The sequence below is a fragment of the Leptonychotes weddellii genome, chromosome 1 (assembly GCF_054177405.1).
Source record: "Leptonychotes weddellii isolate Sample4059 chromosome 1, ASM5417740v2, whole genome shotgun sequence".
Taxonomy (NCBI): Eukaryota; Metazoa; Chordata; class Mammalia; order Carnivora; family Phocidae; genus Leptonychotes; species Leptonychotes weddellii.
In genome coordinates, this window is record NC_138369.1 from 152,209,720 (window position 1) to 152,236,431 (window position 26,712).

The 26,712-nt window shown below is 34.5% G+C and overlaps 1 protein-coding gene across 18 annotated transcripts in view; it reads right to left on the minus strand.

Annotated features, from left to right (window-relative positions):
- Window positions 1–14,382, minus strand: part of ARL6 (ARF like GTPase 6) — a 41,712-nt gene extending 27,330 nt beyond the window's left edge. The window contains exons 1-7 of one of the 18 annotated variants that reach the window (XM_031019603.2): window positions 13,828–14,381; window positions 13,602–13,662; window positions 12,410–12,536; window positions 11,848–11,898; window positions 10,712–10,861; window positions 3,142–3,203; window positions 2,636–2,704 (exon numbers count right to left, since the gene is read on the minus strand). In XM_031019603.2, the coding sequence (XP_030875463.1) occupies window positions 2,636–2,704; window positions 3,142–3,203; window positions 10,712–10,861; window positions 11,848–11,898; window positions 12,410–12,442 (365 nt within the window). In that variant the 5' untranslated portion in view covers window positions 12,443–12,536; window positions 13,602–13,662; window positions 13,828–14,381. The other 17 variants (XM_031019601.2, XM_031019600.2, XM_031019602.2 and 14 more) reach the window with 17 other exon arrangements.
- Window positions 14,383–26,712: the final 12,330 nt, after the last annotated feature.

Sequence of the window (26,712 nt, forward strand, 5' to 3'; positions counted from 1 at the left end):
CCAGTCATAAATTAAGATTTTAAAAGTTCAATATCATTAAAAAATAAAAGTTCAATATCATTAGCAATCACATGAGCATAAAAATAAAAAACTTTTGAGTACCATTTTCTCCTATCATTTAAAAAAAATGAACATAGGTTATCACTAGTCATACATTACTAGTAGCCATGGAAATTGATAAGATTGGAAAATATCTACCAACAGTTTTAAAAATGTTAAATCTCTTTGAGCCAGTAATTTTATTTCTGGAATTTATTCTAAGGAAACATGATCTATGACAAAGATTTATGCAGCAAGATGTGCTAACTGAAGGATTGTTTATAATCTTCAAAAACTGAGAATAGCTTTTATGTCCAAAAATAGAATGATTACAAAATAGGCATAGGCATGTGAAAAAAAAAAATAAACAGCGAGTCATTAGTTATATTCTTTGGATGTTTTTCCTGATTTATTCTTATCACTGAATATTAACTGAAAAAGCAGGATAAAAAACTATATATGGTACATAATTTAGAAGACTCCTTTCTCAACTATGTAGAATATATATTTTATATTTCAAGAAAGAAGAAAAAAAAGATTAACAATGGTAAATTTATTAGTAGTGAGATTTAGAGAAAAATTTTTTTATATTCTTTTCTATATTTTCCAAATATTAAAAAATGTGTACTCCTTATATTTTATACTTTATTACTTTCATATTATAAATATGCAATAATTATACAATAATCAATGTTACAGAATCAAATAAATGACAAAGTAAAATTCCCTTATAATCTTATTGTTCCAAAACAAATACTATTAATGATTTGGTGCAGATGCTACTAAATTTTTTTCCTTCTCTATATATACTAAGCACATATTTTTGTTAAGAGTAGTATTTTTTTTTTTATAATTGAGATATCATTATAAACAGTGTTCAACACATATTCTTCTATGTTTAACTTTGTCCACCAGTGCTAGTCATAGGATACTTTTCAAGAAAAAAAATGATGGCTAGAGAGCATGAACATTTTTCATTTTAAAAGATATTGATAAATTTCCCTGAAAAAGATGTTACATTCCCACCATAAGAGTGACTTATTTTGCCATAGTAGACTTAATCTTTTTAACCTCTTTCAGTCTAATAGATTAAGATGTACTTGTTCTTTCATAATTAGAAAAATATAGATACAGGATATAAATTTACTATTATTGTAGACTTCTCCATAGTAACCCTATTCACTATTCAACCTACAATTTAGCTATAGTGTTCCTAATTAACGTCTTCCAAAAAGATTTTGAAGAAAAAGGAATTAAAAGCAGAAACATTTCCTTTTATAGAAACTATTTTCTATGTATTTTTGTTATCTGTAATTAAAATAAATGTTATTTTTGAAATAGTAGCTAAAATAAATACATTTTAAAAATTCTTTTTTTGGAGGAAGAATAAAAAAATCCTATACTGAAAACTCAGGTTTCCTAAAAAAACAAAAAAAACCCTAAAAAACCCAAAAAAAACAACTCACATTTCCCCAGAGAATTTAATGCAAGCTACCATAAACATGCCACTTTCCCTTTACCAAACTGACTCTGAAATCTGAAGAACAAAATCTTTTCTCTGTACCTCAGCGGTCCTCTGGATCTGTATGATTTAAATATGACTTCAATCTATTAAAGCACTCATTGAAAAGAGTATCTGAAAAAAATCTCCTTTGGTTCTAATCTGAGGAATACAATGTTTGTTCCCACATTAGCAGGAAAGAATAAAAATTAAAATCTGATCTGGGCAGTCATCTCATAATCATTCCAAGGCAAGAGTTCATAATGACAAAAGGGCATTTAGTCAAGGGATACTGGTTATAAGTTTCAGACTCCAAAAGTAAGTTACATTGCTTTTACAGGAAGGAGTCCTAGCAATATGAACAGTTAATGAATTCATTTTACTACCACATGCAAATCCTGAGACGGCATAATAATTTGGGTTCTAGTAACTTAACAGTTCTTAATCTGAAGTAATTAGTGAGCACTTTATTTGCATATGCTGACAAATATCTTGTTTAGAATTGCTTGTAGAACAAATGGATCGACTGTTTAAGTTAGTACTGTTATTTTAACTAAATTTATTCAATAAATATTTACCGATCTATATGTCTAGCATCATACTTGGCCTTGAAGAAATAACCTGAATAAGAAATAATCCTTGCTCTTGAGCAGTTCACACCCTCATTAGAGAGGCAGCTATGGCACATGACTTTAAGACATAACAAGTATGGTAAAGTACTGTGTGAACACTGGGGACAGAATAACTGGGCAAAAAAGGTGAAATCTGACAGAGGAGGTGACTTCTGAGTTAACTTTAAAGCATGACTATATTAACTTTAAACTGCAACTAAATAGAACAGGGCATTAAAAACAGAGAGAAAAGCATATGCAAAGATCCAAGGTCACGGAGGACCTGAAGCATTTGAGAAATAATATGAAGTAAGATTATACTTTTTCATTAGAAAACATTTTCATTTTTTCATTTGAAAATGTGCTTAAATTATATGAAAAATAAATATTGCAACCTAGCCCACGTAATCCTTTGGATTTATTTGTTAAGCATTATTATTAAAATATACTCATCTAGTTAACCAACATTTATAAACATACTTACTTATAATAGTGTTCCCAGAGATTTCTGTATCTTCCTTGACCTGACATGTCAAACACTGTAAAAGACAAACTACAGAAAACAAAGCAAAACAAAACCAAACACCAAAACAAAAAAACCATGACTACATTATAAGATACTAACTCAAGGTGTTACTTTTACTTAAAAATTTAAATTGTTTTCAAATAAACTACCCTTGAATATACAATATTCAACTTGAGCCAATTTTCAAGTACAAGTCCCATAAATTAAATTTTTTAATATAAATATGATTTTGTAATGAATAACATAAAAAAAAGATGTTTTCCTTCTAGTGAGATTATCGGAGTTTATCTAAAGTCTAAATTCTGAAAAACAATCCAGAGGTAGTGGTACAAATAATTTACCATCTATGGACTTCTGAAACAACAAATTTCTTTTTCTAAGAGTAGAACGAATGACTAGGTCAATCTGATATTATCACTTCTCACCCACAACTTCTTAGTCAAAAGTATAATAAAATGAATTACCTGGATGATTTGAATTTCTCTATGCTGAATCCTATGGTTGGAACTATATCTTGTGATTGAGCCTTCAAGAGAAAAGACAAATTGAGAAATCTGCAATTACCAAAGATGAATTTTTCCTCAGGTTAAAAAAAAGCATCCACGTTTCCAATTCTAAAATTTGTCACTACGGAGATGACAGAATTAAGCAAAATTATAATTTTTGCAGTGGGATCACCGTGTGTGAATTCTTTACAGAAGTTTAAGGTTTACTAATTATGAATCTGTATAACGTGTATATCTTAATTCACATTTTGTGGCTTGCTGCAAGTTACCATAGCTGTAAAGTGGTTTGATGAGTCATTCTGAGTTCACATACAGGACTTCATGATCTTTCACCACATACTTATTGAGTTTATATATGCTACTGGGGACTGTTCTCATGTCTAGATGGTGAATATACATGGTCGCTGCTTTCATGGAGCTTATTACCTAGAGAAAGTAAACATCAATAACCAAGTAAACTACAAGTGAACACAGTTTCAGGAAGTGGTAAGTGCAGTGAAAGGTGATTTGGAGATGGGAGGCAATGGGGGAGGAGGGTTGGTATGGGGCATGGAAAAAGGATGCTGAGAAAAAGCCTCTCTGAGGAGGTAACATTGGACCCAAGAGTGAATATCAAAAAGGAGAAAAGCTATGACTAGATCTTGGCAACAACATTCCAGTCAAAAGAATTAGCCAGTGCAATGACCCCAAGGCAAGCAGGGACTTGCCACTCAGGAAAAGTATAAGGCCTGTATGTCTAAAATGTACTGAGTAAGGCAGAGAGCTATATGTAACAAAGAGCTGTAGAGCCTTGAAGGCCATGGTAGGGAATTCTGTGTGGAGAACAGATTACAAGGGGCAAGAGTACAGCAGGAGACCTGTTAGCAAGTCCCACAGGCAATTAAAATGCCTTAAGCTGACAAGTCATCAAATGCCTCCTAACACTTTCACCATCAAAAACCATTCTTCCGTTTGAATAAAAAACACCATCTACTTTCTGATAACCTAAGAGTTATTCTTGACTCCTCGTTTTCTTACATTTTTTATAAACCATTCTCAAATTGGTCCTATCTCACTAACTTAGTTCAGGCCCTTAACATTTCTTGCTTTGATGTAGTACAAAAGCCTTCTAATTACTCCTAACTGTTAATGTGCCACCTTAGACTAGTTACTCAACTTCTCCAAACCTTAGTTTTCTCAAATGTGAAATCTATTATTATCTTTAACTTGTAAAGTTATCGTGAAAATTAAATGAGTTAATGAATGCAAAATACTCAACACAGTGCCTGGTCCATAGGAAATACTCAGCAACTACTCAACAAATATCATAAGTATACTTTCTTCTTTTTTTTTTTTAGTGTTAAATGTTTTAAATTTTATGAATTTTAAACACATATAAAATTCAAGTATTCACTCTGGCATTTCTGTTTTAGCATCAATATACAGAAGAAATATCTCAGTGCTGTCATTTCCTTTGGTTTTGCACTTATTAATATTGAGAATGTGATTTGGTCTCTTTGTAATAAATTTCTTATTGATTTCCATTCTTCTCATTATAACAGCCACTTAACTGACCACCATTCTGGTCTCTCTTATCTTTCTTTTTTTTTTTTAATTTTATTATGTTATGTTAATCACCATACATTACATCATTAGTTTTTGATGTAGTGTTCCATGAGTCATTGTTTGCATATAACACCCAGTGCTCCATGCAGAATGTGCCCTCTTTAATACCCATCACCAGGCTAACCCATCCCCCCACCTGCCTCTCCTCTAGAACCCTCCGTTTGTTTTTCAGAGTCCAGAGTCTCTCATGGTTCGTCTCCCCCTCCGATTTCCCCTCCTTCATTTTTCCCTTCCTGCTATCTTCTTCTTCTTTTTTTTAACATATAATGTATTATTTGTTTCAGAGGTACTATACTTTCAGTGATTTCAGTCTCTTTCCAATTTTCTCCATACAGCCACAGTGTAACTTAAAAAACAACAAACAAAAAAAACCTTTAGTTCATCATGTTGCTTTTGTGTGAAAACAGGAGAAGGTAAATTGTTGCCCCACACCATTATGTTCAATTTGGTAGTCCACTTCTGGAAATTTAAAATTCAAATGAAAAGACAGAAGCCGAAAAGTCACTGGAGCTTAGTCACCTTAGTAGTAACGTAGTAGTGAAAAGGCCTCCTTAGAGATGCCTGGTTTTGCCTTTCTAAAGTTTGTTTATTCAGCTTTTCTTTCCATCCTATTGAGCTGCCTATATTCTTCCAAAAATATCTTTCTGTTTATGTTAGAATTTATTTCCTGCCATTCAGATTCCTGCCTCAGTCCTTAGGGTTTCTTCATTGCACAACAAACTTTGGAATAAAGAGTTTCCTTACTTTTGTTGTCCCAAAATATTCCATGGTTTTGATTTTTTATTTTGATCACAATCATGATAAAATCATCAGCTATTACTATTAGGAAAAAATACCAGTAATAAAGTGAGGAAATTAAACGTTTAAAGAAATCTCAGAAAATATACCTCAAAATAGTAGCCCTGTCTTCACTGAACTGTAATTAGAACATTTGCCTGGCCTCTCTGCAATCACCCAGCTTCTTCACAAACTCTTTTTGTTTCCAGAGCTTCTCTTTTATATCTTGCTGTTTTACTTAACAAGGATAAAATTAATCAACTTTCTTTTCTTCCCATCACTTTTTTTTTGAGGGAGAGAGAGAGAGAGAGAGAGTACATACGAGTAGGAGGAGGGGCAGAGGGAGAGGGAGAGAATCTCAAGCAAACTCCATGATGTAGTCTCACAACCCCAAGAGCATGACTGAGCCAAAATTAAGAGGCAGACACTTAACCGACTGAGCCACACAGGCACCCCTCTTCCCGTTACTTCTAAAGTTCTCATGGAACCTAATTAGAAAGAAGAAACTCCACAAATTAATCAGGATAAAACAAGATATGTGAGCTCGTGCTTCTACTTCAAGTGGGATTTATTTTCCTCTAAAGAATTCCAAAGATTATCTCCGACATTAATCTTCTCTGCTCTGTCTAGGAACAAATACATTTGGTCATTCTCTGAATTGGTCAGGGAATGGTACAAACCAAGCAAAGAGTGTAGGAATTATTACCTAAGTGGAATAGCCTATCTGAGATAGCCCAAGGATAGACTAACATCAACAAGAATAGAACAGGATTTCTAAGAGAACATCCTATTTGGTTAGTTTCATTAAGTCTGCTAAAAATTAAATCCTTGGTGCTATCAATCATCATTCCCTGCCCAAAAATGAAAATTAAAAAATTCCCCATCAGTCCATCCCAAAATACACTTATATACCAGGCAATATTATAGGTATTTAGGATATAGGGTTGAATAATATCAGATCTATGCTCTTAAGTAATTTAAATTTATAATGAAGAAAAATTTAATAAATAAGCTACCAATTAAATATGCAAGATAATTTCAGATTGTTTTATTTTTTATTTTTTTTAAGATTTTTTTTTTTTTAATTTATTTGATAGAGAGAGACACAGCGAGAGAGGGAACACAAGCAGGGGGAGTGGGAGAGGGAGAAGCAGGCTCCCCACTGAGGAGGGAGCCTGATGTGGGGCTCGATCCCAGTACTCTGGGATCATGACCTGAGCCGAAGGCAGACACTTAACGACTGAGCCACCCAGGCGCCCCTCAGATTGTTTTAAATAACATAAATCTGGATGATGTGGTAGTATGATAGGATTTCTGTTGGCAAACGGGGGGTAATGGAAATTGTGGAAAAAAAGGTACTTATAGGGTGCATCTCTAAGAAAATACACTTAAGACCAGATTCTTGAGTGATCAGGTTAAAATGCCTCCCCACCATTATGCATCAGTTTAGAAAACACCAGAATCCTCAATACATTGACAATAAATAAGCATTAGGATAGCTTAAAGCCAGTTTGGGTCCAAAAGTATCTAGTTATCTAGAAACTGATTTTATCCACAAAAAATAAGACACATAACTATAAAATGAGATTTGCAAATTTTTTGCATTGTAGATTTCTATAATTCACTTAATTCATTAAAAATAATGTTTCTAATAGTGGATGTAGGCTCACAAAAGATTTCTTTGGTTCAGATAAATGGAGGAAACAAGTGTTTTATATATACCTGTGTGACAGAGGTTCTGAGGTCTTTAAGAAATTCTATTTCAAGTGGTCTTTTGGCTGTAAGCACCAAATTAAAAAAAAAAAAAAAAAAGCAGAGCAACTTACTGTGTTCTCAGGATCTAGAGGTCAATTGTTCTGTGGAGACAGGATAGTTGCCTAAAGATTAAGTCTCAGGAAGTGGTGTCAGAAAGTAGGTGATCCCCTTAAAATAGCCCTATAGCAAGTCGAGGCTAGTTCCATAATTCACCAGAGATAACAGAGACAGAGATGTTGGAAAGCACTGGAAGATTAATTAAAAAACCTTAGTTATTGGCTGTGTACCCAGGTTTTCCTGGGGGCTTTCCCTGACTAATGTGGTGTTAAACAGGGTTAATATGTCACAAGACCAGTCTGAAATGGGGGTTATAGAGTATTTTAAGATCACAGATGGAGCACATGATGTCTCCTCTTCCTGCCCCAAATCTCTAGAAATGACAGAAGAAATTATGAAAAAAAAAATCCCTAAGTAGGTTAAAAAATAAAAATACATCCTTGTTCAGGGAAGAAAGCCGTTCCCATTCATATCAAAGATTATTCCTATGGTAATAACTATGTCTTGGAAGATCACTATACTGTTGGGAATGATGGAAGGAGACTGTAAATTCTTTTTTGTTTTTTGAATATTATTTCTGCCAATTTTGAGTACAGCAGACATTGGTGGACTGGTCCATTTTGTGGCTATATATATTTTTTTAACAGAAGGAGAGGTAAGGGAGGGGCAGAGGGAGAGGGAGAGAGGGAATCCCAAGCAGGCTCCACACTCAGCATGGAGCCTGACATGGAGCTCAATTCCAGGACCCTGAGATCATGACCTGAGCCGAAATCAAGAGTTGGATGCTTAACTGACTGAGCCACCTAGGCGCCCCCATTTTGTGGCTATTAATGGTGGCTCTGGTTTCAGTTATTTTGTACTTATTTGAGACTAGCTTTTCTTAAGATTTTATTTACTTATTTGAGAGAGGGAGAAAAAGAGAGAGAGAGAGAGAGGAGGGGGAGAGGGAGAGGGAGAGAATCTGGAGCAGATTCCACGCTGAGCTCAGAGCCTGACACTGGGCTCAATCCCATGACCCTGAAATCATGACCTGAGCTGAAATCAAGCATCAAGACACAACCCACAGCCACCTAGGCGTCCCAAGACTAGTTTTACCAAAAAAAAAATTTTTACCTTTGAGGCAATTCCTCGATGTGGAGAAAAATGTAAACACCTCTGACAGAATAGGCCCTTACCGAAAAAAAATTCCTTATAATCTTCCTTACTGCTGATAGCTTTACCTACAGAAGTATAGGTCACCAGTCACTGAGTTTCTTAAGCATTAGCCCAGCCTATCTGCTGATAGCTGATCCACAGTACTGATTATGGGCCAAGGCACAATTGGGTATGGTTCTACTTTTAACATATACTCACTGTTCTCTAAGATCAATTCTGGACCCCACCCAACTGGGTAGGATGCTTTATCTCCCTCTGAAGGACTGATAAAGAAATTTCTTGTAATCACCTAGGTCAGGAGATAGACTCTAATGTATGTGGGCTTCTTTTAACCTTTTTCCCCTATCTTCACATATAGAGAAAACTTCATTAAATGATACTCCATATTTCTCTATCTCACCTTCTCCAATTTATTCCTCTCTATGGCTAAATAATTACTCCTCTGACTGCTCAGTTTGTGAAACAGAACTGAGCATTCTTGGTTCTGCCTCTCTCTACTCTCTCATTTGAATGCTCCATGCCTATCACAAGAATGTACTCTCATCTGATCTTAGCCATGCAATGAACCTAGAAGAGTAGGATCTTTCCCGGAGGAGGAAACCCCGAAATTTTGGGAGGCAAATCTCAATACAATAGAGTGTTAGCAACTCCTCTGAAGAGACCTAACCTTGCCCTCCAAAATTAAATAAAGCTGATATTTTTTATCTTTGCCTGACTTCAGAATGTATACCTCAGCTGGGGAACTCCTTAAAACACCTAAATTGCCTTCCAAATCCATCTTCAGTTTTTTATCCTGGCCGCCTCACACTAACTCCCACCTGAAAATACACCAGCAGTTAGTTGTTCTTATGTGGTAAACTCATCTATGTAGAAGGGAATAATGACCAGAAAAAAAGAAATAATTTTTTTTTTTTTTTTTTTTTGTATTCCAAAGTAATCTCCAACTAAACAGAAGTAAAACTGAAGCTGCTACAAAAGAAAACAGAGTAGTAAGGGTGCTTATTCAGCCCAACCTGAAACATTGGAGGCAACTACCATATTTAGGAGCAATATTTCCCATTCTCTAGCCATTTAGTCATTAAGAGTAACAGCTTCTTAGTTTTTGCCCTATCTTTATGCAGTCTATATTAGTCTTTCACTCTACAGTTTTCATTAATTCACTAATGGCTTTTACCTAAATAAGTGTATTTACAACTGCAAATGTTAGTTGTCTATCCAATATCCATTTTCCTCTTCTTCCATACTTACAGGACTCCTATTATTTTTGGAAGCAGCAGTATGCCCTGCTTTTTAAAAAAAAAAAAAATCCAACTTCATTTACAGATAGGGGTAGCCAATGAGATATAAGTAAGGAATCATTATTTGATGCTTCTGGGTAAGTTCTTTAAAGAGAGCTTATTTAGCAAGAGGGCCTATTCTTTTGCCTTGTTCTTTTCTCCTCCCTGTGACTTAGAATACAGTTAACCAAGGTGACCATGTGGAGATCTTGAAGATGAAAAAAGGCACTTAGAATAGCAGAACAGGAAGATGGAAGATGCCTGGATGTCTCATGACTGACCACATAGCTGCACCACCAGCCCTGGAATACCTCCTCTGGACTTATTTAGATGACAGAAAAAGAAGCTTCTACCTTATTTAGTCCACTGTTATGTGGATTTTCTTTATATGTAGCAAAACCTAACTTTTATGTACCATGTGTTGAATGTGCTAGCTTTATATTTTTCAGTTATTAAAATTATATGTTCATATACTTATTACTTAAATGACTTAAAATCATTCTGCTTACTACTACTGATACGCATACCACACTCCTGGGAAACTGTCTTAATTATCCATTGAACCCATAAAAATGATTCACCATTCCCTTTGTTTCTCTTGTAAAGAGGGAGCCAAAAAGAAGGCAATGATACCTAAAAGTAAACTTGGCAAATTTGTGAGGATCTTTTAAGAAAAAAAGACATTTGGAAAATATTCCAGCTTAAATAATCAAGACTCACCTATACATCTACATAAAATACACTGCAAATTATGCCTGACTGACATTTATTACTTTAAGATACTACAAGATTAAAAGGATTTCGTAACATGATTATATGAAGTAATGATGGCAAACAAAATAATTCTGCATGTTAACTTTCTCTAGTAGAAAATACGTAAAGCATCTAACAAAGATACTTACATTTGAAGGTTTAAGTTTGTTAATGATTGTTGTTTTGCCGCTATTATCCAGACCAAGGCACAAAACATGAACCTCCTTCTTCTTTAAGCCAAGCAAGCCTGAAAGTCTGTCTAGCAATCCCATAATGTGATTCAAATATTTACAAACCAGCTGCAAGTTAAAAGTAAAAAAAGATATATCAATCATTACAGGCAACTTAGGTATGGAAAATATGAACATGTGCATCAAAAAAATTAATAATTTAAAGACACAATCATAAAAACCATGTCAAGTAGCTTTGTATTTAGGAAACAAAGTTTAAGCTGATTAGCACAAAGGAGCCTTATCTGAAATGCAGATTGGCAGCTTATAACCCTAGGCAACACAAAGAACAATGCCCTTGAAATAGCTGTATATTTCTTCTGGTAAATTACAATATTTAAGAAGAAAATGTGGTTAAACTCAGTATTGTGTAGAGTCTGCCACTTGTGATCTTGAAAATATCTGCAGCCTTTCTAGAAATCTGGAACAATGTATGGCAAAGGAGTTCATGTAGAGCCTAATGCCGAAGCTCAGAAAGTAGAAGGCAGGTCAGAAATGAGAAAAACTGAGATTTGGGCTACACTATTTGAGCCACTGGCTAAATCGTTTTCTGAAGCCAGCCCCATTGTTGTATTATCCAATAATCTGAAGGAATAACTATTAAATTCACTGTTTTTGTTTGTTTGCTTGATTATATCCAGTTTAGGTTGCATTTTCTATCAAGAGGAACAAAGAATACTAACAGATATATTTACTTTAATATATAATATACTGCTATACATATTGCTTGCTCATAACCTGCTATGAACTTTCCAAATGAAACTTTCCAAAGGTACTCCCCTTGGGTCCATCACTCCCCAAAATGTTATCATGGGAGAAGAGAGATATCCCTGTTGCCAGCCCTCAACTGCTGCAGGGACTGCTATAGGAGTAACTACAATCTGCCTAAGTCCCAAATATTTCCTATTACTCTCCTAACCATCTTTTTCAAAGTTCTCTAAATACTCATCTCATTTAATTGATTTATTCTCATCTCCATCTAAAGTTCCAGGAGCCTGTCATCCCCCAACTCCTCGAGTATTTTTTATCCCACACTATCCTAGGTAAGGCCATACCTTGAAGAATGTGAAGCTGCAGCAACTTAAATGATGAGGTTTCCAAGACAACTGCATCAAAAGGAGGTTGCATCATCGATTTTGCTTAGGCCCCTTGGGGGATCATACTGACAGAAATTTCAAAACCAAATTTCAATGATGTGCAGAAAGGAGCAAGCACGGTGCCCCACCAGAGCATGGGGCCTATAAGAGAGCCACAGTTGTCTTATCCAAAGATTGGGTTTGATTTCTGGTACTCCATTTGTGCCACTTTTCTCCTTGTGTTGGAGACTCAAATCTCACTCAATCCATTCCTTTAAATCTCAGCTTAAGGAACATTTGTACAATCTACTTTAAGTTAGCCTTCTGATATCATGAAACAATTCACACAGACCATTTTAATTCAAAGTAGATTTGCTATTCTCACTTTGTTATTTATTGTACTAAACATATTGATAAAAAGACAGTATCTTACCCCTGAAGCAAAATACATTATATGTTAATTTAAAAAAAAGACAATATCTTGTTTTCCATTTTCCATACAATTTTGAACAGATTTTAAAAAAATATGACGACTTCTCACCTCATCATCCTCTGGGCATCCACTATAAAGCATCGATTGTCAAAAACTTGATACTTGAATATTCATTTTCCAAAGAATCCTGGATTGTGATTTTCCAACCCTTTTTCATGGATTATTAAAACTAATGCTTGTTAATAAAATATTTTGGGACATACAATGTAGAAGTCAGTTGTTTTAAAAGATGTAATTATAGCCTTATGCATGCATGTTTCTATTTCTTAGTAATCATACATTTCTGTAAGTTTACTTTTTCCATGTATGAAAGAAGGAAAGATAACAATTTAAGCCACTCATCATTTACTTACCATGCCCTATGTGCACAGTGGGATAAAGTTTTCTGTAGCTCCCTATGCCTAAAGCCATGATTCTCAACTTTGGCTGCACACTGGAATTAACTACTACATTAGTATTTCTGGTGATGGGATTAGGGCATCCGCATTTTAAAAAGCTATACAGTGTTTCTGATGTACAGTTCCTATTGAGAACTGCTGGCTTTCAGAATAAAGTCCAAATGTTCACGCGTAGCTAATTTTAAGATCCAATCTGGGACGCCTGGGTGGCTCAGTCAGTTAAGCGGCTGCCTTCGGCTCAGGTCATGATCCCGGGTCCTGGGATTGAGTCCCGCATCGGGCTCCTTGCTCGGCGGGGAGCCTGCTTCTCCCTCTGCCTGCCTCTCCCCCTGCTTGTGTTCTGTCTCTCTCTCTCTCTCTCTCTGACAAATAAATAAATAAATAAATCTTTAAAAAAAAAAAAAAGATCCAATCTGGCTCTGATCTACCTTTCCAGTTTCTTATCTTACTGTTTTACTGCGCACCAGCCAATCAAATTCTCTTGGTTGTTATCTGAGAAACTGCTTTCTAAAGGATTACTTGTTGCCAGAAAAGTCTTGAGGAATTAGGATATTATCCACAGCAAACAGCTTGGAAGGTAGTAAGCCGCAGATCGTGGTGGGGCAGAGAAAAACACCATGAATGGTACTTTGTAAACGTAAAAAAAAAAAAAAAAAGTTCCTAGAGTGAATTATAGCCTACTTTTAGTACCTCAAACATTTTTATTCGGCTTTCAGTTTCTGAGGATGAAATTTCAATTACATTTCCCACACACCAAATAAAAACACAAAACTGGGCGATGATAAAACCAACCAAACAAACTTGCCCAAAACCATGAGTCTCCTGGGACCCCTAGTACTCACCGCATAAATCCTTTCCTTTTCCACTTCTTACACTTTAGAAACAACGGTACGGAGTAAAAACCTTAAGAAAGAGTAAAGAGCAATTCTAAAACGCGACGGGAGTGGTGTTGGTGGCGGCGGCGCTGGCTACAAACACGGGGGGGGGTGGCGCGGAGATACCTGGTCTTTGAAGTTAGTTCTGCGGGCCCAGGGGCTGAAGAGGAACAGGAATGGACCACTCACTCACTCGTATACGTCTCTGGAATAAATATCGGGCGTCTCTCAGCCTTAGTCTCTATGCCTCCATTGTAGGAATCCCTGCTCCTGAGCAAAGCCGTATCTACAAGTTGGGTGAACTGGTTGCCTGCGCCTCAGCCAGAGCATCAGTGGCTGGGCAGGCGCCTAGGCGCGTGGCGTTCCCTTGGCAACCGGACGTTCTTCCGGTCTCGAAGCCACGCCTCCTTGGAGGTCTTAGGAAGTAGCCTTGGTACTCTTGTTTATGGGATTGAAGAGCTCCCGAGAATGCCAGAGGCACACCGAGGAGTATTAAAGGTGTGAAGACGGGTGGCGGGGTGAACGGCCGCCTTCCTGCGAGAAGCAGTGTTGTCTCCGATGGAGCATGATGGGAGTTGTAGGCGTGCGCAGAGCCTGGTGGGAAATGCTTGGCGTAGCGTTTGCGCGTGCGCTTCTTTCCGCCACGGTCTCTCCCAGCCTCTCGGGAGAATATCAGCAATTCCAGCACGCTGGGGTGGGCGCTCCGTGTGGATCCCAGAGGGACGTTGAACCTCTGCGTCTTTACCGGGCACGCGCGCAGCGTGTTTCAACGGCCGAAGAAGACAGCTGTGCCCTCTCTGTCAAGGCATGCGCCAGAGTTTCTCCGCTGCCTCTCCCACGGAGGCTTTCCGGTCTCTTACGGGCCTCAGACCCTGGAGTCCTGAAGTAAAACTGTTAATGTAGGTAGGGAGTGGAGATAAAACTGGTGTGAAAAGTCGGAAGCGTGACTCGGCAGAGGAAGTATGCCTGTACTCTGGCTTCTTAGCTGTCTGATCTGAAGAGATTTCCGCTAGCCATAATCTGTGATTATTGTCCCCAGAATCAAATCGGTAGGTGGTCAGGAAAGGAATAGTCTGAATGCTTAACGTTAACCACCTTTTAAAATTGCACTGGGATTTTATAGCAACGATGATAACTCCAGTTGAAAATATTTAGATATACTCATTTCTCCACATTTTTATAACCACGCTTTCCAAAGGACAAGACTACAGTTGGAGTAATTTTACAGATGTTTCAACCTACCTAGCCTCGCCCCTCCCAACCCCCCCCCACACCATTGGGGGGTTTCATGGATGAAACCCTTACTCTTAGGTTTTCGTCTATAGTTTACTTTTTGGCCATGAGTATGGAACACCCTCTCCCCACCACACACACACACATACATAAGCTAGGGTTATGTTAACCACCCTTCCTGATTTTTGGCCTATTAATTTTACCTATTAAGCGAACTAGGAGGGTGAAAAAGAGACTAGAAGAATTATATAAAATTAATGATGGGGGTGTTTATGTGGATGATTATAGGGTGCTATTTTTGTTGTTAGGTTTCCAAATTTGCAAATGTGGTTGTTTTACAATGAAAAAGAGTTAAGAGTAAACTTAACTCTTGAAAGGTTAAAACTAATAACAAAAACTCAATAGTTATATATTCCAAAATATTTACAGATGTCCTTGAAAAAAAAAATGATATTCTTCCTAACTGTGTGGCCTTAGGCCAATTAACCCTTCTCCATGCTTTAGCTTCCTCACTTTCAAAAAATACCTATTTATTTCATCTGGTAGTTTTGAGGATTGAATAGATTTAAAAAGAATATTTTTTGGCACCTAGTAGGTGTTCAGTTAATAAGTTCCTGTCTTCCTTTGTCCTGAAATTTTTAGTATATGGGTAGGATTTGACCCAATTCCTAAATATTCTGGTTCATTAACTTCTGACTGTAAATGCATTTACAGGGAGGTATTGATTCCTTTTTCTTTGTGTCTGGGCATTTGTGATTCATTTTGATGAGACATGGAAGCTAATTTCCTTATAGCCTGAATATGACTTTTTTTGTCTTAGAGTTAAGCAGAAATCTTATGTTTCAGAAAATGTTAGTGTACAGATTTATTTTTTCCTGTTTGGAGTTGGTATTTTCTCCCCTTAGGTTGAGTTCTATTTTTGCTTAGCACAGAACATTTGGTGAAAACTGCAAATATGACGGGGAGATTGGATATCCAACTTTTCAGTAAATTTAGGCATATACATAATTCTTTGACAAAAAAATAGCTAAGTAAATCATCTTAGATCAGTGTAGTTGATGCGATGGCTTATCATTAGAGATTAAATAGTGAAACCCAAAGTGTACTCAATAACAGAAAATGCCAGTTTTAAAAATATGTAAAAGTTTAAAAGTGTAAATATTTCATATGGTTGAATCTGCATTTTGGTACTTTGCCAACTGAAACTCCTTTTGAGTACTGACAGGCTCAGCATAAAAATTATTCCACTTGATTTAATAAGTTAGTTGGCTGTCTTTATTTTATCATGAGGGTGAGAAGCTTTAAAAATGGCAGTGATTTTCTGAAGGCTACTTAAGATATCCATATAAGAGAAGGAAGTTTCAGGTATTTTATAATCAGTTTTAATTTCATACTGGCTTCTGGAACTGTAGTAGAAGAATTATAAAAGAGTTAAGTCTAAGATGATGACTACAACACTATTCTGATTAACTGAGGAACTTTTTATGTATTTTCTTACCAGCAACTTTTTTTTTTTTTAAAAGATTTTATTTATTTATTTGACAGTGAGAATGAGAGAGCATGAGAAGGGGAGGGTCAGAGGGAGAAGCAGACTCCCTGCCGAGCAGGGAGCCTGATGCGGGACTCGATCCCGGGACTCCAGGATCATGACCTGAGCCGAAGGCAGTCGCTTAACCAACTGAGCCACCCAGGTGCCCCGTTACCAGCAACTTTTAAAAGAATATAGAAAATCCCTGATTCATAATTTATTGCACATTTTTGGAATGAATGCTGATGGTGTAAAGCCATTTGAATAGTTGGACATTATGTATATCTTTTGGTCATCTGCAATTTATGTACAGTATTACCTCTGCAATGAACAATTTAATTTACTTAAGCTCACAAAATAGTTTGCCAATATGAAATCACTACAAAAATGTGTATCTATGTATAGTGATTTATGTGATTTTATGCCTTGATGGTAATGACATTATTTTGAAAAATTACAGCTATGATTTTGCATGCAGAATTATATATCTAAAGAACGTCTAGATTGAAGAGACTGAAAAATAAATTATATTAAATATTCATCAATACAACAGTACAAAAAAGTCACAGATTTAACCACCAGAACTGTAACTTTTATTTGCTAAGATATTTTAATAAACAGGCTTACTCCATCTATAAGACCCTGGTAATGCCTCTTAGGAAATCATAGAAAAATAAAATACAATAATTAGTAATTTGTACTTTGTACAAAAATCTTATTATGTTGCTCAGCAGGTAGTTTTGCTAAACACCATATTCTTTCAGCAAATAGATAGATGACATATGTAATGCAATTAACCACAAACAATCCCTCATTGAGAGCTGAGCATTCTATAACACTATTACTTGTAAGCATGCCAGCACATGAAAATTTACATGGAACATCATAATATTACAGTAGATTTTTATAAGATGAAAACAATACCACCTTTAAGTAAGTCTGGACTACTTCACTGCTGTAGCAAAGTAGATAATAGGTAGGATTGCAGTTCAATTGTTAACACCCTTTTACTGTGTTTATCTCTCTACAATCTTGTTATACAACCAGAAAAGAGAAAGAACATAGTCTGTGTAAGGAACCTGAGCAGAAGGCATATATTGAATCTCTAAATAGATACCAAAGAGAAACAGTAATAACAAAGAAAAAAAAAATACCGTGCTGCACTTCCTTATTCTCACAGATCTTTTCCCCCTTTTGTAAGAGTAGATGGGTACACTGCTAAATCCATAATTAATGATAATTAACTTTATGACAGGTTACAGAGAGATACATTTTAAAAACCATATTCATACTTATAGGAAAGAGAAATGTTTTCAGCTGCAGTTTTTCATTAGTCAAATATTGCTCTATGAGGGATTAAATGCCTCAACCTAGACAGATGTTATCTAGGTATTTAATATAAATGTACTACTAAGTATTAAATTAAACTTTTTAGTATTTGTGCTACAAAGATATTTGTAACTTTTATTTTGAATACACTGCAACTGTCAACATCTACCACTTAATATTTGACATGGCCATTTAAATATTAAGTGTTTAATCAAATACATATATGTACACATACATCTTTCTATTTTTGTCTATGCGAAAACAGCAAAAAAATGGAGAGCAATCTTATTCCATTATTCACAATCTAATTTTACATCAAACCCATATGCATCTATAAATTCAACACATTGAATTACATACATCCTATCCAGAAATAAAGATCCAAGCACAATTAAAAGATCACATCCTTCCAATAGGATAGGGAGGGCACAATGAACAAAACAACTATATTGTCCATGTGTTTCTCCTAAATGACAGATGGTACTGGTGTTTTTCATATGAAAACAAAACAAAATAAAAGTATTATTTTACTAAATGATTAGAGCCTGTTTGCCTTTTTTTTTTTAAATTCAGATGGGGGCTCAAAACCCTCCAAAATAGTATTTTAAGAAAACTACCAGCTTGAATATATAATACACAATTTTCAAGATTAAATTAATTTTAATAATTTTCATAGGCTTTGAATTAGAATAGCAACAAAATATTTCTGCCTTTTACTCCGTAATAGACAAAAATAAATAACAAAACATGAGACGTATTATGGCATTGAGAAGTCCTCACTTAATCTCTACATTATGGAAAAGAGAACACCGTTATTAGAGTCCTTGGAAAGCACAGAATTGTTTCAGGTCCTTCAAGTAAGATGTCTCAAAAATACTCAGTAAGAATGGCTTTAAAATATTTTATACTATATGTCTTTTTCCCGTGGTGTACAACATATACACAAATACCCACTGACTACATGTTTATGTATACATGCGTGTGTGTGTATACACACATACATACACATATATACATATATAGTTCACTTTTCCCCTTTCCAACTACTTATACCTCTCTCTTCCAATCTATACTCCCTTCACACCCTGCGTAATGACTTTTATGGCAATAGTAAATAGAACTACTCACATAGTAACATCTTTACCTTTCTACCACAAATCTACCAACCTATCTGCAATTCTGCCTTCCCTCCCATTGCAGTTCTATGTCTCCTCCTATCAAAAACTAACCTCCCTACTACTTATACTATGTATCCTAACCCTTCTACCTCTCAAGGCCCTTTCTATATTTTCTCTTGCATAATCATAATCAGTTTTCCCCTTTCTACCAAATCATTCTCATTAGTATATAAATATACTCTAGCATTTTTCTCTAAACACATACACACACACACACAACCAAAAATCTCTCTTGACCCCGTATCTCCCTCCAGCTACTGCCCTATTTCTTAGAGTAAAACTTCTTGAAAGAGTTGTTTATAGATATTGACTCCACCAGCTTTCTTACAATCTCCTCTTAATCCATTTCAATCAGTTTTTGACTACACTACTTCATAGAAACTGTCCTTGTCAAGGTCGCCAATAACTTTCATGTGTCAAATCCAGTGGCAATTTCTTAGTTCACATCTTGGCTTCTTACAAGCATTTAATCCAGATGACCAGTTGGATTTTTTTCCTCTACCTTACCTTATACTCCCTTAGTGTCCTATGTTGGCTTCCAATTCTCTGCCTAACTTCTACACATGGAAATGCCTTAGACCTCAATTGCAGCCTACTTCTCTATCTTACAGCCTTTTCCTGGGTGATCTCAAAATTTTAAACACCATTTATATGCTGATGACTTCCAAATCTTGATGTCTATCCCTGATTGCTCCTTGGAACTCTCACATACACTACTCTCCATTTGAATATCTAACAGGCATCTCAGGCATTATGTAGCTTAAACTTAACTCTTGATTTTTCCCTTCAAACCTGCTTCTCCCCACCCCTGCTTAGTCTCTCATTCTCCAAATAATAGAATTTATTTTTGATTTTTCTTTCTTTTTCACCCCTCATACCTAATTCATTAGGAAGCCCTGGGTTCAAACATAGCCCAAATTCCCCCACTTCTATCTTTACTACTTCCACTTTAACAAAAGCCAACATTTATTTTTCTGCTTAAACTATTGTCGTAGCCTCATAATGTTCTTTCACTCCTGTCTCATTTTGCCTCTCTTCAGTTCTACTGTGTACTAAGCACACTGTTCTCTCTACCCTCAAACATTCCAAACTCCCACACATTAAATATATCTTTCTGCCTGGAATGTTCTTGCTTCTGATCTTCTCTTGACTGGTTCCTTCATGCTTTTCAGATAACAGTTTAAATGTCACATCCTCAGAGAAAATTTATTTTACCATGTAATATAAAAACCACGGTCATGCTATGTAACTTTATTGCTTTTAATTATCAACATAACATTTCTTTATTGTGTACCTTTACCACTAGAAGATCAATTCCATGAGGCAGGGACTTTTGCTTATCTTGGTCACTCTGTATTTTCAGTGCTTAGAACAGGACACGTACATGACAGTGTTCAATAAACATTAGTTAATGGAACAAATGAAATTATGGATAAATATATTTAAAGTAAATCAGTATATATGTGTATATACTAATTTTAAAATTTAAGAATTATACAATTTTGTACCAGCAAACAGAACTTCCTTTAATTTTTTTTTTCTTTTGTTTGTTATATCTGTTTCCCATAGTGTCAGAGCTCTGGAGAAATCATGCCCTGTTGTTCTTCTTTATATTAAACTATAGATACCTAATTATTTCATTTAATGGTTGAGAGAAGTTGTAACTTGGGAAAAGGGAATGTTTTGCTTCCTCAAGGGGTTTTTGGAGACTCTGAAAGCAGTTTATACAAAAATGGAATGGCCTTTCACTTTTGTTTGAGGTATCCCATCTGGTGAAATTTAAAAAATTGAATAAACAGTAAGTAGTGAAAAATAACTATAAAAATATATGTTCACTATTTTGAATACACAAAGTCCAATGTAGGATTTTCTTTTTGTATTTCCATTCATGAGAAACTAAGAGTTTGCTTTATCCAGCAGACTTTATGAGACATCTGTCCCATATTAGATTAAAAAAAAAAAGAGAGTAACTTAAAAAATAATAACTTCTAGCCACCGTGTTTTGGCATTTGGCTTCAACTATTTGAGAACTGGAAATTTATAAGCATTATGAGACTGAATGGAAATATGACATAAAGCAGCTGTTTTTTTTTTAATACTTAAAACAACTGAAAAGAGAAGGCAATCACCTTGAAAGAATATAAGCACTTTGAGATCATAGCATATAACATAAAATTAATATGCAGATACCACATTTTTTAAACATTTGAAACTATATAAAATATATATAATTGCATAAAAGCATAAATTGATTTAAAAGACTACTCTTTTAACTCAGTTCTTTTTTTCTGCATCTTATATAAATTTTTTACATTTAATAATATCAGAAGAAAAAACTCTTATTGAGAGTGATTCACTGACATGTATAAAATGCTTTGACAGTCCAAAATTCCATGTATTTTTTTGACAAATTCTTTTATTATATATAGGTCTTAGAAATCAAAAGAACTAGTAATATGGAAATGTTAATAATTGTGATCATTTGGTTTATTAATAAATTTAAAAAAATAAATTTCTATTTTTAATATCTTGGCAAAATTTCTTATTTTATATATCACTATATATTTTAACAAATATTAATAGACTTATTTATATTAGAGATTCCCCTCCTCAAAATGCATTTTAGTTTCAAAATTACCAGAAGAGTAATAAGACAGAATTTTTAATCACTCTTTTCTAATAGTTTTTTTTAATGTGGTAATTAATAGTTTTGACAAAAAAACTCCTTTTTGTATTACCTTTTTGTCTTTTCCTCAATTTTAATGGAAATTGGTCTGTTTCCAAGTTCTACATTAATGCTCCGCCTCTGAGTTTTAAAAAATAAGGTTATTATAGAAGGCATAATATAACCAACATTTTAAGAAATGTTAAGAAACTATTAAAATCAAAATTAAGCTGTCAAAGTTTGTACTGAATACAAAATTAAACCCAAGTATAGTTTATGAAAAATGTCCATAGACATTTATATACTGTAGTTATTCAGATTTTCAAAGACACAATCTAAGATGGGATGTGATTAAGAAAATGATTAATAATGTATCAGAAATAAAGCACATATAGTAATCTTTAAAATCAAATGTTACACATTCATATTTGTTAGGACTGCTCAAATATTATGCCCCACAAAAAAAAGAAAAATGCTCCCATTTTACTTTTTTTTTTCTCTTGGAGGCCTAAAAAACCCCCAAATTATGTCAAAACTCTATATTTGGAAGAATAAGATGAGATTTTTGCATAGTATAGATATATTAATACAATTTTCTTTGAATGCATATGACATGGGAAGAAACATCACACTAAACAAATTAAAAACTTCAATGATAAACATTTACGCACATTAAACCTTATTTTTCAAGCAATGCAGGAATTTTAAAAATCCCCAATCGTTGTTTATTGTCATATTGTCTATGAAATTCAGTACTGTTTTAAAGGTGCTTTTAAAGATAGTGAAATAATAGCTCTAGATAAAATACCAATGAATATTCAAATAAGTTAGATTTAACAATGCTCACATGAATCACATGGACAGAAAAAATAGCTCATTCAGTCATAAGTTTGTTAGCAAATGAGTAGCCATGGATTTTGTCACAGAGCTTCTAAAGACAACAATTTTAAGCAGATTTATTTCAAAGATAAAAATATGTGGCAATAAGTAAAACATGTACAGTCAAAGAAAAATTGTATTACAACTTAAATAATGGTATTACTGGGTAAATAATTCTAAAGAGAGCAAAAGTTACTACTTTGCATGAGAAATGAGCTAACAGAATGAATTATATTCAAGCTTCTGAGTGAAGATGTGTTTAATGAAAATTTAACAAGCAATCTCTAGCTAAATGCTTACATTTCATTCTACAAATTACTAAATGTAGAAGAGAGATTTAATTTATTATAAAGGCAATAGAAGAGGACATTTTAAATTAGGTAAAAATCTTGTAAGTGCATTGTTTACTCATCTTTATGATTTAGCACTATTCACTCCATCTATCATGATTTCAAACAGTTAAATGATATTTGGTCTTTCTAGAACACAGGCAAATGAAGACTGTTCTGAGGATAATGATCTATAAATGGGGCAAAACTCATGGAAATATTTACATCAATATTGCTTGCATGTAAGCTCATATTTAAGTTATGAAAACAAGGACATCTATTTTCAAAGTTAATGCCTAAAAATAAAATTTGGATATATGAAAAATGAAGGTTCTCATACCTTGAATTTTTCTTTATGATAATATATCATTTTGGAATAAAGACAGTTTTCCCTTCAATGAGGGCTAATGAGCTAGAGACTGGGCTAACTAAATAGGAATCCTGAAGTAGGCTGTTCTTTCATTATTTTGTAGAACACTCTAAAGTTATATCTCAGTTTTTCTGATTTATTATTTGAGTTGATAACTTATTATCTTAACCAAAAGTGAGTTTATTGTAACAAAATAGATATCCAGAGGTTAAAAATAATGGAGAACATGGGTAAGGAAAGAGCTTTACTTGAGAGAAGATTTTTCACTGAGTTTGATACCTTTCTAATTTGCAACTCCCAGGAAATTATGTTGTTAATCTGTACTTCATTTTCTAATCGAAAGTCGGAACCACTTTTTTATATTACATTTAAGAGCTCTTTCATCCTCATCTGTCAGGTAATTTTTCTGTAATGCCTTTGGATGAATTAGGTATGTATATAATTAGGTATGTCTAAGGATAGTGGAATTCTTCTTTGAGATTTTTCCTTTTAAATGAAACAAAAGTTCTCTTAATGATGTAGAGATCTGGTACTGTAGTTAACCAGTATGGAAACTCAAGTGAGAACCTTTCTTTGTTTTGTTTAGAAAAAAACTACTTTCAATGGTAAAGTGCAAAAATATAACACAACGGAAGTGACTTGGTATCATTAAGATACACAAAACTTTGTATTTGCCAGATTTTTTTTAAAAGATGAAGTTTATATTCTTTTAATAGTGCTTTGCTACCCTTAGTAAATGAAGTTTTCTTCATATTATTTTTTGTTTCATTTTTAAAATTAATTTTGAATCAACACTGATAAACTAAAGGTAGACTTTCAAATCTATTTTAAAATCCTTAAAAAGCAAATGCCAACCAACCAATTTTTGTTTCGAATTAAAAACAAAGAACCCAAGTCTTTTTTTTTTTTTTTAAAGTAGGCTCCATGCCTAACATGGAGCCCAACATGGGGTTTGAACTCACGACCCTGAGATCAAGACCTGAGCTAAGATCAAGAGTCGGACACTTAACCGACTGAGCCACCCAGGTGCCCCCCACGTTTTTCAATTAAGATGTAAACATCCTTTTTTATACATTTATATAAATCCATCACTAATGTGAAATTCAAATCTAATTATTAGTCAGAAGAAAGAGGATTAAAGTTATATTTTGATGACCTGTATCTTCTGGATCTGTTGACCTTTTTTCCCTGGAAATGTCACACCCCCTATAACATACAAAATTTATTTTTATCCTGTGAAATCTTTGAAATATCTGCCCAATATTTTGTTTTTTAAGGAAACAGTAAGAGGAAGAGGGGTATTTATGTCTCTGCAACTTAAGATTTTTCCTTTCCTTTATTTCATTTAGTAATATGTTAGATCTAGGCATGAGTAATCATCTCTTTCCCTTGTTAAATGTATCATGTTTGAAAGAATTTTATGCAGCTATTGCAGGTTCATAATTATTAGTACGTTTACTAAAACCAGTGAATTGGCTTGGGCAAGAGATTACTCCAGAGTTGTTTTGAAAAAAGGCTGATGTTTTCTAATTGGAGGCACCTTTGAGGTAGTGAATCTACACATGAACTGAAAAGTTTGCCACTGGACAGGAAAAATCTGTGATTCCTAAGGAGATTGTCTTAGGAGAATCCTGCAAGCATGCTCCTTTCTGCTAGGGGAAGTGTGGGGTGTTGTATGAGAATTTGAGGTACAAAATAAATTTCTCTCCATAAAGATTGCAAACCCAATCCACACTGGACAAGGCTTTATTAATTTATTTAATATATTTTTGCTCTATGGAAAGAGCTGGCCCTTAGTGACTTGGCAATTACAGCAAGCAAGCATAGCAAATAGGCTCCAACCTCTAAGTTTTAAGCTTAAGAGTTGTTTTGAAGGTAAGGACAGTACAGCCAAACTCATCTTTGCCATAAAAATCTTATGTGTGTAGGAGACACTTCATAGATATTTGTTAAATTGAACTAAATAAAGTTTATACTGTCTTTACTGAACATTATAAAGATTGAAAGTTGCTGAAAATGTTGAGCATAAAAACCGAAGTTAGGTGACTCCAGTGCCTGGTGTCCTAATGAAAGAATAACATCAATTTGACTCAGTGTACTCATCTACCTTTTGGAGTCTCCATATAAAAAGCATCAAAATATTTTCGGATTGAACATGAAGTGATATGAGTCTTTTCTACTAAATGGAATCTGAGCTTGGAAAAGTTAAGGTGATAATATTAAAAGATGTGATATATTTGCTTCTAGTCTCTGTTACATAAACACATGTACCAACTGTGAATTGATAAGTTTTTGATTCTTAAAATACAAAATTTTTAAATTAATAATAAATTTCCTTATCTGAAGCTATAGAAAAGGATCATCATCATCCATTTTGAAATTACTTTCCAAAGCACTTAATTTCCAGTTAATAAAAACCAAAGTTCATTTCCTCTCTGTGAGTGCAAATGCTCCCATTTATGTGGTGGGACCCAAAATACTAATGTATGACTTCTGCAACATTCCCTTCTTCCCTCCATCTTCAGCCTCTTCTAAGGAGAGTAGTAAGATCTTTTTTGGATTTTCTGTGCTTTCTTTTGCTGATAAGGATCAGGGTGGAGTGGTAGAAGCTGAGAAAGGAAAAGAGATGGGATGGAGGAATAAAGAGAGAACAACAGAGGGGGTTGAGGAAGGAAATTTTAGAAAATTTAATGAAGGAACAGAAAAAAGAAACCTAATGTTGGTGAAAATTTTGGGATAATGATTTATAAAGTAGAAATTTGGTAGGGAAAGATATAAAAAATGGATTTTTTAAGCAATGTGGTTGAGATTAATTCTTCACCACCTCTTCAGAAGAACTTCTGTAAAGACTTTGCTTTTCAAGAATTGAATTTCGATTTGTTTTCCCTTTGAGGGCTAAGATAGGTCTTAGAACTGTAGTTAAAAGGCTGTTAAAAAAAAAAAGCTGTTTTATTTGGTGATAGCTGGATAGATTTTAAAGAGTAATGCAGAGTATTAAAGTATACAAATCTTTTTCTATTATGCCATGCGTAACTTTTTTTTTTTTTTAAAGATTTTATCTATTCATTTGAGACACAGAGATACAGAGAGAGAGAGAGAAAACATGAGCAGGGAGAGAGGCAGAGGCAGAGGGAGAAGCAGGCTCCTCGCTGAGCCAGGAGCCCGATGTGGGGCTCGATCCCAGGACCCTGGGATCATGACCTGAGCCGAAGGCAGACGCTTAACCATCTGAGCCACCCAGGCGCCCCAATGGCATGCGTAACTTATTTATCAACGGCTATAAGATAACTCCGTGCAAAAGTGCTGTAATTTTTTATTCCTGTTAAGCCAAGAGCTTTGCAATTTCTGATTGCTTTTTTAATGATTTACATACCTAATCTCTCTTCTTGATTGTGCATTGTTTTTACATTTTTTTCCCAAATATGCCTTATACTATGGGATAATGAGTTGATTATAGACTGGAAACTGGCCACCCAGGAAATAAAATGAAAATGGTTTCTTCAACTGTCTGATCTACAAAATCCAAAAAGCTCCTCAGTAGTATAGATTAGAAAATTTAAAATAAAG